The following is a 14028-nucleotide window of genomic DNA, read 5'->3' as shown; positions in this document are numbered from 1 at the left end:
TAGTGCTTTTCCACCTTTCAAGGCCATATACCTTAAAAAAATGCCACATGCCCAAAAAAAATGCCACATGGCAAAATCAATTTTGCCACATGGCAAAAAAATGCCACATGGCGAAAAAAAAAAGTCACATGGCAAAATCCATTTCTCCACTTGGCAAAATAAATGCCACATGGCAAAATCCATTTTGCTACTTGGCAAAATAAATGTCACATGGAAAAATCAATTTTGCCACATGACAAAAAATCCCACATGGCAAAATCAATTTTGGAACATGGCAAAAAAAATGCCACACAGCAAAATCAATTTTGGCACATGGCAAAAAAAAAAGCCACATGGCATAATCAATTTTGCCAAATGAAAAAAAATGCCACAGAGCAAAAAAAAAAAACGCCACATGGCAAAATCCATTTTGCCCCATGGCAAATACCAATTTTGGTTCTCGCTGTCTCTCTTACCCTTTGAATCATGGGGCATTACTGTCATTTTTCAGACTACATTTCTGCTATTCTGACAAATAATCACACAAACACACACAGAGGGAGCAAAAAAAAAACATTAAATATGAACTCTCTCTATATCCTTTTCATTAGCCCAGTTTTCTTCAGAAACTCAATTTCTTTGAATTTTAGTTTTTACGTTTAAAATATTTCCCAGTTCCTGTTGTTGATATTTCACCTCACAATTTGCCAAATGATTCATAAAACCAAAATATTGGCAAAATCTTAGTGTAATATTAAAAACAAGCACAATGGATTTGATTTACTATCACAGGTACTTTTATTGTAAAAGGAGTCTCGCTGTTGACATCAAACATTATCGAATCACACAAACAGGAAGAGAAAGGGCTCATTGTGCCGATTGCATTGTCAAATCCATCACACGTAGGAAATGCGGCAGATTTCAAGTTCGCGCCAACTAACACCCAGACTAAACGTTAGCGTTGCACCGACACTCACACGCAGCCACTTGGTATCTACAGCCCGTACAGCAGCAATATCAGGATTTTTTTTATTAAGACGGCACTAGACGTTCAATCAACGTTCAGTCATTCGCTGCAAGCCCTCCCACTTCAAGCAGATTGGACGTCTACAGGGGATAAATTAATTGACTGATCGCCACACGATTGGTTGTCTATCATCAACTCGGGAAGGGCGACGAGTGCTGGTTTTGTTGCGGCGGCCATCTTGGGTAGGATGACCGGAAACTACAAAAGTACATATATATCAGCTTCGGTTCATTATTTTTTTTTTTTAGTACTCCCCGATGATAATGTCATTTTACTGCTGTATCAGTACAAATACTTGTATACAGGGGCGGCTCTTAGGGGGGAGCGGTGGGGCCCGGGCCTCTAGGAAGGTCTGGTTTGATCATGTAAAGTGGGCATGGTTGGGCAAGGGGAGGGTCAAACAGAAAGGTAAGATGGTGCGTGGAGCTGGAATATAGTGTTGAAGAGTTCAAATATCATTAGCATCGACCCACACATTAAACAATTGTCTTGAAGAGTTGTTCCAATATTCTCAGATAGCCGACAATAGCATTTTCACATGATATCGAACAATATTTGTATGGTTTTGGGCCAATATACATGTTACATTCAAAGCTTTCTGCCTTGGTATAAGGGGTGGTCAAAAGCTCAGCACCACAGTTATGCTAATTGACCAATAAATGTCTCCAAACTCTGATGCTTGCGATTTGTTATGTGAGCAGACCATTTGCATTCATAGTGCAAAAATGAAATGAAATGAACAATAAATGATTGAAAAGTAATGAATTAAAAACTCATGACCTATAACTGCTGTGGTACCGGAAAGAAATAGTCACTAAGAAAAGTAATAAAATACATAAATAAGTGAAAAAGCATAGCAAAATGCATCTTGGGAATTGTCCTGCATTGGAATGTCCTATGATTTCTTTCTAATGCTTTCATCGCCCTCTAGAGGCTCTTTGGGGTAACTGCTGTAAACGTGACTTAATTGTGAATCATTCCTTTTATTTAATGATGGACATTTCGCCTCATTTCAATTTATATTATTCATAAGGGACAATTATTTTCTAAAATTTCAGTTGAAGTTGTTTTCTTAATTTTCACAGAATTTTTATTTCATTTGGAAAACCTTCAAGTTGTTACATTTATCATTATTAAAGCAACACTTGGTAACTTTTTTAGTTTTGGTCGATTTTAGCGACGCCGACAGAAAAAAGCGGCAGTGTTTTGCCTTAAGGAAGACTGCGTTTCCCATGAAGACCAGCGCACACCCGCACAGTGTCGTAAAATCATCACTTAATCAATCAAAAATCAATCTCCGGGTCGCCTGCAGATGGGTAAACAACATTTCTGTTTCCAGCGGCTGTGTGAAGGATGAATAGTAATAAAAGGTAATGAATCCAGTCGTGGCTAAACAATAGCATATCACGGTTAGCAACCGTATGGCCAAACCCCTCCACCCCACCCAAGGTTGTCAGCGCTGACGGACAGACTGACAGACCCAAGATATAAAAGATGTGTCTTTCAACTAGTTGTCATTGTTGTCAGTAACGCGTTAGTTAGTAACGCATTACTGTAATCTGATTACTTTTTTCAGTAACGAGTACTCTAACGCGTTCATTTTTCTACACCAGTAATCTGATTAAAGTTAGTTTCCTTAGTGTCTCTGCATTACTATTTTTTCATTGCCTCATAACGTATGTAGAATGAAGAATATTGTAGTCATGTACGAAGAGTATTTTGAATAGAAAATGCTAAAATAAAAGGTTCCCGGTATGTGTTTCCATGACAACCTCTTAGCTATTTCCTATTTTGGTCTCAGGTGGGTGGACATTCGCGCCGAGTATTGAGACGTTGCGAGGGAATGTTGATCTGTGGATATCCATGAATGAAGGTGAGTATTTTTCCTTCATTCTGGAGGGTATCAGCAAAAGGTTGGACCCCTTACATGCGCGGCCGTCTCGTAGCTTTGCCGTAGCAACGACGGGCAGTCATCGCTCCAAGTTGGCAAGCTTTGCTTACATCATATGCGTGTTGCACATTCATGCCGTGAGGTGATGTGTTCGTTTAGCATCTGTGGGATGTGTTGTAAGTCCGACTGAGTGTAAAGTGCTTAGTTGCCGCCACGTTTTGTGGCCAAATTGACCGCGTTTGTGTTGAGAGGAGTGCTTCCGGGTTGTTAATGTGCACGGCTGCACGCGCATCCACGCCCGCCACCACCTTTGTGTTTTTCGCACTGTACAATCCACTTGTGTGTTGTTGATTATTGTGGCGTCGGTGTGCATTGTTTTACATTGGCACTGATATGCTGTTAACCATAACCCGAAATTCAGAAGTTTTGACATTAGGCTGAATCTTAGAGTTAGCGGGGTTTAATTGGTCGGTGGAGTTGATTTCAACAAATTCCAAGCAGTTTGTCAGATATTTGTTAGTTTCAGGGCTCGGGAGTGGCTAAGCTAGCGCGAAATTCTGATATTCCCCTTTAAATTCAATCATCGGAAAGTCAATTACATGTGATGACATTTTTCTGTTGTCGTTCTTATTTTGAGGCGGCAAAGGGAGACAAATGGGTAAAAAGTAACTGATAAATTGCTTTTAAAGTAACTTACTTTGATGATGAAGTAATCAGTAAAGTAACTAGATTACTTTATTGAGGCGTAATCAGTAATTAAATTACTTTTTCAAGTAATCTGTGACAACACTGCTAGTTGTCAGTTGACATATTATCATATCTAATGTTATGGAAATATTTTATAAAGGTTGAAAAGTTACCTAGTGTTGCTTTAAAGCATCCAGTGGGGCATGACAATACAATTAGCAATAACACAGTAAGTGCAAGACCGCATATATCAGGATCAGTTCTATATCTGAATCCGATTTTTTGGAATTGGACAATATCAGATATTGGTTAAAAAGTCATTATCGGACAACTCTAACAATAATCCAATTGGATCCCCACCCGCCAGACGTTCCCCCAATTAGCATCCATCGCACCCTGTTCACATTTGTTCCTCCACCAATAGTATCGATGCAACGCTACTCAACGTGTTCATCTCACGCACACACAACATTTGCACTAAGCTAAACCAAGCAGACTCACGACGTCCCGTTCGCCGGCTCCCCTCGCTAATGACGCTAACCTTACGTCATGTCCGCACGAGCTCAATGAATCATGCAACTAGCACACCAAATCAGGCTAGCCGTTTTCTTTTTTTAAAACCGCCCGGCTAGACACAAACACACGACGCTTCCGTTAGCGTAGCACGACACAATAACAACATCGGGGTCGGGCTTAGGGTTAGCTAAGCCCGGGGCGGGGCCAGATCTGGCCCGCGCGACGTATTTTCATTTTAGTAAGTGAATCATGTGCATCGACTTCCTCTTCCTCGCCAAAATAAAATGAAAATAATTTTACTGCAGTCAGAGAATAGTTTGTTTTTCCCCTCCCCTACATTTCAAACAAATAAAGAAACACAAAAATAGTTGACGACTCTTGTCGTTTGCCGCGCTCGCTGTATTGTCCTTTGTTTTTTCCCTTTCTCGGTTGGCGCATCCGTCAAGGTCAAAGTCGAGTCAGCAGCGCCGCCGTCGCCTTGGCTGGAGGGAGGATTCTGCCACTCACTGACATTTCCATACAAACAAACTGGAAAGAGAAAGCATTTGTCAAAATCCAGCCCCATCAAGATGGCGTTTTATTTGTGCCACAATACTGAGCGAGCAATGATAGATTTCGAGCACAGAAAATGATAGGCAAAAAGTCGGACATGGAAGGAGTTTGGCAAGCCATGGAAAACGACTTCCGGTACACCATCCGGCCTCTGAGGAGAGGAAAGCAGTGCACCATTAACACTGTGTATAGTGAAGATAGGGTACTGCTGCTCTCGACTGGGGACGTCGTGAGTCGGTGGGGAGAATACTTCGAAGACCTCCTCAATTCCACCGACATGCCTTCTTTTGAGGAAGCAGAGTCTGAGGACTCTGAGGTGGGCTCTCCGATCTTTGGGGTCGAAGTCACTGCGGTGGTTGGAAAGCTCCTCGGTGCCAAGGCCCCAGAGGTCGATGAGATCCGCCCGGAGAGCATATAGCAGGGGTGTCCAAACTTTTTGCAAAGGGGGCCAGATTTGGTGTGGTAAAAATGTGGGGGGCCGACCATGGCTGACGTCCACTACGTAGAACAATATATTTTAGCCAGCCATTCTGTGTGTCACATTTGCTTTTATTTATTTATTTTTGACAATTTCAACTATCTCACAACTAGCCTTTGTGGCGTTCGCTTTCGACTCTCGGGCTCTTGCAAAATACTGCTGCCGTGAAATTAAACTAGCCTAAAGTTGCTTCAATTTCTTGCTGCGTATTTTCCCTGTAATCTTGTCGTACAGTGCCTTGCAAAAGTATTCGGCCCCCTTGAACCTTGCAACCTTTCGCCACATTTCAGGCTTCAAACATAAAGATATAAAATTTTAATTTTTTGTCAAGAATCAACAACAAGTGGGACAGAATCGTGAAGTGGAACAACATTTATTGGATTATTTAAACTTTTTTAACAAATAAAAAACTGAAAAGTGGGGCGTGCAATATTATTCGGCCCCCTTGCGTTAATACTTTGTAGCGCCACCTTTTGCTCCAATTACAGCTGCAAGTCGCTTGGGGTATGTTTCTATCAGTTTTGCACATCGAGAGACTGACATTCTTGCCCATTCTTCCTTGCAAAACAGCTCCAGCTCAGTGAGGTTGGATGGAGAGTGTTTGTGAACAGCAGTCTTCAGCTCTTTCCACAGATTCTCCATTGGATTCAGGTCTGGACTTTGACTTGGCCATTCTAACACCTGGATACGTTTATTTTTGAACCATTCCATTGTAGATTTGGCTTTATGTTTTGGATCATTGTCCTGTTGGAAGATAAATCTCCATCCCAGTCTCAGGTCTTGTGCAGATACCAACAGGTTTTCTTCCAGAATGTTCCTGTATTTGGCTGCATCAATTTTAACCATCTTCCCTGTCCCTGCTGAAGAAAAGCAGGCCCAAACCATGATGCTGCCACCACCATGTTTGACAGTGGGGATGGTGTGTTCAGGGTGACGAGCTGTGTTGCTTTTACGCCAAACATATCGTTTTGCATTGTGGCCAAAAAGTTCCATTTTGGTTTCATCTGACCAGAGCACCTTCTTCCACATGTTTGGTGTGTCTCCCAGGTGGCTTGTGGCAAACTTTAAACGAGACTTTTTATGGATATCTTTGAGAAATGGCTTTCTTCTTGCCACTCTTCCATAAAGGGAAGATTTGTGCAGTGTACAACTGATTGTTGTCCTATAGACAGAGTCTCCCACCTCAGCTGTAGATCTCTGCAGTTCATCCAGAGTGATCATGGGCCTCTTGGCTGCATCTCTGATCAGTTTTCTCCTTGTTTGAGAAGAAAGTTTGGAAGGACGGCCGGGTCTTGGTAGATTTGCAGTGGTCTGATGCTCCTTCCATTTCAATATGATGGCTTGCACAGTGCTACTTGAGATGTTTAAAGCTTGGGAAATCTTTTTGTATCCAAATCCGGCTTTAAACTTCTCCACAACAGTATCTCGGACCTGCCTGGTGTGTTCCTTGGTTTTCATAATGCTCTCTGCACTTTAAACAGAACCCTGAGACTATCACAGAGCAGGTGCATTTATACGGAGACTTGATTACACACAGGTGGATTCTATTTATCATCATCGGTCATTTAGGACAACATTGGATCATTCAGAGATCCTCACTGAACTTTTGCTGCACTGAAAGTAAAGGGGCCGAATAATATTGCACGCCCCACTTTTCAGTTTTTTATTTGTTAAAAAAGTTGAAATTATCCAATAAATGTTGTTCCACTTCACGATTGTGTCCCACTTGTTGTTGATTCTTGACAAAAAAATTAAATTTCATATCTTTATGTTTGAAGCCTGAAATGTGGCGAAAGGTTGCAAGATTCAAGGGGGCCGAATACTTTTGCAAGGCACTGTACATATCAGCGTGTCTTGTTGGGTAATATCGCCTCACATTGAACTCTTTAAAAACAGAGGCTGTCTCTATGCAAATGAGGCAGACACAGTTGTTGCGTATTTTAGTGAAGAAATAGTCCGATTTCCACCTATCCTTGAAGCATTGGCCAAGAGTCAACTTTCTCTTTTTTGTTGATTATTGGCAGATAACACAGACAAGACTGAAAAAGCAGTTTCTGCTCTTGCACTCCTCTTTAAAAGAAACTTTTGTATTTTAAGCCAAAAGAACTGTTGTGCTTGATAGAACAATTTGTCTATATGCTGCCGTAGCAGATTCATGGCACATGAAACCCCCAAACTATTTTTAATTTGTCTGTTTAACCCTGAAAACCCCCGTTTACAGACGTCGCGCAACCGCTTTTGTTTCAACCCATCCATAAAACGTACGTAATTAATAATACAGTGGTACCTCTACATACGAAGTTAATCCGTTCCAGGACCTTGTTTGTAAGTCGAAATGGTCGTATGTCGAGCAGGATTTTCCCATAGGAATACATTATAATTCCATTAATTCGTTCCACAGCCCAAAAACCTGCACTAAATACTTAAAAAATACTGCTGGTGCTATTACAAATGGCAATTACACGTAGCAAAACAAATAAATTATAAATCAAAATTGGAATAATGTAATAAAAAGAATAATAATAATTCCTGTAATAGTGTAACGAATCGGGTTCTAATAAGGCGGACGTTTTTTTGTGTACCTGAACGCACCGCGGGGCTCACGTGCCAGAGACAGACCGGTGAGCTTGAGTTTCACTTTCACTTTGAATGTTCTCTTGAGAACACCATCAATTGCGGCAGACAGCAGGCGTTTTGTGTTGAATAAGTTGTAAAAGAAATGATGAAAACGTGGCGAAGCTGGCGATTTCTTTGGAGACAATAAGAATTGTCAGCTTAATTTATAAAGACTGGCGAACGATGGTCGGAGGAGGACCGTGGAGATGTATTGTTGAGCCATTTCACGGATGCCCACCCCACGCTCATATTTTTCTGTCATTTGCATCTTCATTTCGAAGGTAAGCATCAACTTTTTCCTTGTTTCACCACCTGTACCAACCTTTTCTGAAACCTGTGTTGATTTGTCACACAAGAAAATCCGCCGTGCATTCGTCTGCGGTGCTGCCATTGTCGTCGTATTTCGAGCATGTCGTCGGATGTAGAAACAAATGGCGAGTCAAATTTTACGTCGGATGTCTAAAAAGTTCGTGTGTCGAAGCGATCGTATGTAGAGGTACCACTGTATTTATTATTCAAAATGTCTGTCATTTTTAGCTTAGAATCATGAATTGATGTCTAATATTTCGTTTAAAAAAAAAAAAAAAAAAAAGACTTAAAAACTTTATTCCTTCCTATATTTCAAACTTATAAACAAATTACATCACAATGAAAAAAATGGTGTCTGTAAAAAATTCTTGGATATCTACCTCAAAATTATCGCTTAATTGTATATTTGTTGTTGTTGTTACTATCGCATTTTCTCCGATATGTTAGATGATAAATAATCGATCCAAACAAAGAAAAATTGAAAAACAGGGTTATTTAAAAGGGTAAATATTAGGGCTGTCAAAATGATCGCGTTAACGGGCTGCAATTAATTTTTTAAAATTAAAGTCATAGTGTCTTTCTTTTCTGCTCTCGTGTGCTCTCACCTCCAGATAGGGTTTTGCTGTTAAATTTTTTTTTAAATGCCCTCCTGTTCAAAATTTTTATTCCCCCAGAAAATGGAGATTTTAAGCTTTTCAATGATGTATCACACATGCATATCGGACAATTTTGAAAGTTGGCCAAATTGGGGGTCTCAGAGCGGAACTTCAAGTCACTTGAGTGTTTTCCGCCTATTGCCATTTAAAAAAAATTGGAAGTAAAGGGTCACACGGGGTAATGTGGCTTAGAGTGCTGCTGCCTTTTAGTGGGTAAATGAGGAGCAGCATTTAGTGTGTAAGCTACTTCATATGCTGGTTGCAGTACTGCTGACCAATTTATTAAGTCTGTATGCGGGCCAGACGTTATTGATTTTATGACAGAGGCTGGGGGCCAGATGAAATTTGACCACGGGCCGCATTTGGCCCCCGGGCCGGACTTTGGACATGTCTGGCCTATAGGCTTTGGATGTTGTGGGGCTGTCGTGGCTGACACGCCTTTACAACATCGCTTGGACATCAGGGACAGTAGCTCTGGATTGGCAGACTGGGGTGGTGGTGCCCCTTCTTTGTGTTCCACTTATAGAGGGATCACACTCTTCAGTCTATTCAGGGGTGCTGGAGAGGAGGGTCAGTCGGGAAGTTGAATCTCAGATTCAGGAGGAGCAGTGTGGTTTTCCCAACCAGTCTACATGTGTTTTGTGGATCTGAAGAAGGCGTTCGACCGTGTGCCTCGGGGAGTCCTGTCGGGGGTGCTCCGGGAGTACGGGGCACCGAGCCCCCTGGTAAGGACTGTTCGATCCCTGTACGACCGGTGTCAGAGTTTGGTCTGCATTGCAGGCAGTAAGTCGGATGCGTTCCCAGTGATGGTTGGACTCCACCAAGGCTGCCCTTTGTCACAGATTCTGTTCATAATTTTTATGGAAAGAATTTGTAGGCGTTTGGTGGCCTCAGCATTGCATCTCTGCTTTTCGCAGATGATGTGGTGCTGTTGGCTTTATCAAGCCGTGCAGTTGCAGTCGAGTGCGAAGCGGTCGGGATGAATATCAGCACCTGCAAATCCGAGACCGTGGTCCCCAGTCGGAAAAGGGTGGAGTGCCCTCTCCGGGTCGGGGATGAGATCCTGCCCCAAGTGGAGGGGTTCAAGTATCTTGGGTCTTGTTCACGAGTGAGGGTAGGAGGGAGTGGGAGATCGACAGGCGGATCGGTGCCGCGTCTGCAGTAATGCGGACTCTGCATCGGTCCATCATGGTGAAGAAGGAACTGCGCCGTAAGGCGAAGCTCTCCATTTACCAGTCAATCTACGTTCCTACCCTCACCTCTGGTCACTAGCTGTGGATTGTGACTGAAAGAACAAGATCCGGGCTACAAGCGGCCGAAATGAGTTTCTTCCGCAGGGTGTCCGGGCTCTCCCTTAGAGATAGGGTGAGAAGCCTCCGTAGAGAGGTGTTCCGGGCATGTCCCACCGGCTGGAGGCCCCGGGGACGACCCAGGACACGCTGGAGAGACTACGTCTCTCGGCTGGCCTGGGAGTGCCTTGGGATCCCGCCGGAGGAGCTGGTTGAAGTTGCTGGGGAGAGGGAAGTCTGGGCTTCCCTGTTAAAGCTGCTGCCCACGCGACCCGATCCCGGAGCAAGCACAAGATGATGGATGGATGAAAGGGTTACATCCTTTGGATCTGGAGACATTTTGCAGTCACCTATTGTTGGTGGGTCACTTCCTGTTGATTTACAGGCATTTTGGGGTCACTTGCTGTTGATTTGGGAGCATTTCAGGGGCCACCTTGTGGTTGTGGGGGCATTTCGCAGTCACTTCCTTTTGTTTTGGGAGCATTTTGGGCTCACTTTCTGTTGCTATTAGGTCACTTCCTGTTGATATCGGGTTACTTCCTGTGGATTTAGGGGCATTTTTGGGTCACATCCTGTGGCTTGGCAGACATTTTGCAGTCACATTCTGATGATAGGGCATTTTGGGATCGTCTTTTGTTTCTATTAGGTCACTTCCTGTTGATTTGGGGGAATTTCAAGGTCATTTCCTGTTGATTTGGGGGTATTTCTGGGTCACTTTTGATTGTCATCATTGGAGGCATTTTGTAATCACCTCCTATTTTTGTTGGGTCACTTCCTGTTGATTTGGGAGCATTTCAGGGGTCACCTTGTGGTTCTGGGGGCATTTTGCAGTCACTTCCTGTTGTTTTGGGGTCACTTTCTGTTGCTGCTGGATCAGTTCCTGTTGATATTGGGTTACTTCCTGTGGATTCGCAGGCATTTTGCAGTCACTTTCTGATGATTTGGGAGAATTTTGCGATCATTTTCTGTTGCTATTAGGTCACTTCCAGTTGATTTGGGAAAATTTGGGGGTGACTTTCTGTTGCTATTATGTGACTTCCTGTTGAATATTGTTGGAGGCAGTCTTTCAGGTCCTCCGCATGTTCGTTTTCAATTCAGGTGAGACGGGTAGACTGGATTGCTAAATAAAGACTGGAGGCAAGAGATCAATACTGCGCAGTTTAAATTTCAGAAATTTCTGGGTTCACTTAGTGACAAGACAGGCTGTGTAGGAAATGCACAATAATCAAGAAACTCGGCCTCCTTTTATACAAATAAGGAGGTGTGTTTGTGATTAACTCTTGATGCGGACATTGCAAAATAGGTCATGAGCCTTGCTGGTTGGCAGTTAAAAGTCCATGCTTATCGGAGGCAAAACTAACTGTCAGCGGTTTTCTGTGAAAAACAACTCCATTTATGGACATGATTGCATTAGTCGAGATGCATACGGACTTCATTACCCATCACTTCCTGTCAATGGAATTGACCAATATGGCAGGTAATGGAATTGGCGTATATTGGTGTCAATTATACGACATTTCCTGCAATATTATAACTTTGTAACATGACCACGCGCGCTACTTTATTATGGTAATATTTCTATTTCAGGTTGTGATTTTTTCCCCCATCTTGTTTTCTTTCATCACTAACCAGATCGCAATCGGATGTCTGATAGATTCTTCAAAATTTTACAACAAAAATATCTTTGGCTCCAACAGGGAGGGATGGCGGCCAATCAACGAATATTCATTTGCTGCCACCCTCCCAGAAATATGGGTCGAGCTTCACCTGCAGTCGCTGCCGCCGGCGCTGATGACAAACTTGTCGTCGCAGGAGAAGCGAACGTTGGTGACGTGCGCCGAGTGGCCGAAGTAGCGCTTGTGCTTGGCCTGCGAAAGAGGAGCATCAAGGTTAGCCACGGTGAGCTGCCAGCTCCCACCTGTCCCGTTCGTACAAATTTTTCCGAGCACGGGAAGTCGAAGAGCTTGATGAGGCCGAAGTCGTCTCCGGTGGCTAGGTTGAGGCCGGCGCGGGACACGCAGGCGCAGTTGACGTCGGCCTTGTCGGCGTTACGGGGCCAAATCCCCAAGACCTCGTCGCCTACGATGCTGCGGGTCGAGCAAAAATAAAAAAGCCAGTGAATCGAGCTGCTTCCGCGATGTGCCTTTTGGCAAGCGGGGGGCGCACAATTTGTAGTAGTACCGCCAACCGGCCTCAAGATGGCGCTAATAGTTAGCCAATTGCCGCCCTCTGCCGACCGTACGTCAGTAATGCACGCAAGACAATTGGAAATAGTGACACACATTTCCTTTGCGGAGTTCAAGCTAGACGCTACCGCTAATGAACGGCTACATCGCTGCCATCTTGCGTGCTGCTCTCGCTCTTTGCTGACGTCATTGCTGCATGAATTCCGATTTGGGAGATTTGACCATTCAGACAACTGCCACATTCTGGAAAAATGTAGCCCGGATTTAAACCACATACGTAAGTGACCCAGATCAGATTTGAAATGGTCCACTTCTATGCCACTTGTTACGTTCAAAACATTTTTGACGATAACATTTTGAGAATTGTCGACTAAAACTGGACGAAGACGAACACATTTTGAAACTAGAAACTGCAATTTCTGGGGAAATGACTCTGGGGCTTTGCTGTATGGAGAACCAGATTTTAGCCCCGCCCAGGTTGGTTTGGGGACATTTCGGGGACACGTTCCGGTCATATCAGATCATTTGGGGGCATTTTGTGGGCGTGTCCAAGTCATTTTGGGGGACGTGTCCTAGTCATATCAGGTCATTAGGGGACACTTGGGGGACACGTCCTATTGATACCTGTTCATTTCCTGTTGTTTTGGGGACATTTGTTTTTTTGCCATTGAAAATGAATGGAAAATTTGGACGGCCATGGCCGTCAATGGAATCCAAGTACATTGGCATCAACAGATCTGACATCCATGGCCGTCAATGGCATCAACGCAATGTAAATTCCATTGGAAATACCATTGGAAGTGAATGGGAAATTTGAAGGTTGCGTGCCGTTAAAAATTAATGGGAAAGTTTTCGGCAAATTACTGGGAGAACTGTAATTTTTTTCCAAATTCTGTATACAACTTGTATGCTCCTCACATTCCCGGAATTTCTGATGTCCAGATTACTGGACTGTCTCAGGAAATTAGAATACACAATATTCTAATTTTTTGAGACAGTCCTGTGTATATATACAGGACTGTCTCAGGAAATTAGAATACACAATATTCTAATTTCCTTAGGAAACAATATTCAACAATCCTTTCCTGAGGAAATTAGAATATTGTGTATTCTAATTTCCTGAGACAGTCCTGTATATATACACAGGACTGTCTCAAAAAATTAGAATATTGTGTATTCTAATTTCCTGAGACAGTCCAGTATGTGATTTGGTCAAAAATTGTAGGACTAGATACATTTTGTATTTTTTTTTTCCGAAAAAATGGTGAAAAATCGGCGTTTACGGGCGAACGGAACATTTTTCAGGGTTGTCCGAAAAAGTCCCTGCGTCGCGTAAAAATTCCGGTCGTTTCGTTATTCGAACGGTGCCGATCGGTCAAACGGTTCCGGCTGTGCGGCCGCTGAAGAAATCCCATTCAAAAAAATTTTAAAAAATTTTACGGTAATACGGTAATGACTAAAATATGACTAACACTAAGAAGTGTTTTCGTCCAAAAGACAATGAAAAGGGCTGCCAAAAACTTCACTGGTTCAGACCGTCAAGTTAATGCCTCACTCGAGTCAAAAAAAACACGAAAAAATCGGATTCGCGCATTAAGACCTGCAGTCTGAACCTAGCCAAAATCAACTGTACGTCTAGCGCCACCAATGAGTTGACAAGTTCGTGGTAGCACTACTTGATCTGTAACATTTGCGGCAGGTCACCTGGTCCACGTAGCCCACGTAATCCTCTCCACCAGGGACGCTTCCGTCACCAGCTTGCCCGAAGGAACCTCGTGCACCTGCCGAGCGTAGGTGCTGGTGGACACCTGCGGGAGAACAGACGACAACAACAAAAAGTTA

At 43.2% G+C, this 14028-nt stretch overlaps 1 protein-coding gene across 4 annotated transcripts in view; it reads right to left on the bottom strand.

The window, feature by feature from the left end:
- Positions 1-747: 747 nt before the first annotated feature.
- LOC130920217 (echinoderm microtubule-associated protein-like 6) overlaps positions 748-14028 on the bottom strand; it is a 63068-nt gene continuing 49787 nt past the window's right edge. For all 4 annotated transcript variants that reach the window (XM_057843247.1, XM_057843249.1, XM_057843248.1 and 1 more), the window contains 4 exons: positions 13891-13994; positions 11934-12087; positions 11768-11868; positions 748-4628 (listed from right to left, as the gene is read on the bottom strand). In XM_057843247.1, coding sequence (XP_057699230.1) covers positions 4604-4628; positions 11768-11868; positions 11934-12087; positions 13891-13994 — 384 coding nt within the window. In that variant the 3' untranslated portion in view covers positions 748-4603. The remainder of the gene's footprint in view (positions 4629-11767; positions 11869-11933; positions 12088-13890; positions 13995-14028) is intronic.

Source organism: Corythoichthys intestinalis, chromosome 8, assembly GCF_030265065.1.
Source record: "Corythoichthys intestinalis isolate RoL2023-P3 chromosome 8, ASM3026506v1, whole genome shotgun sequence".
Lineage (NCBI taxonomy): Eukaryota > Metazoa > Chordata > Actinopteri > Syngnathiformes > Syngnathidae > Corythoichthys > Corythoichthys intestinalis.
This window is presented reverse-complemented; position numbering and strand designations above follow the sequence as displayed.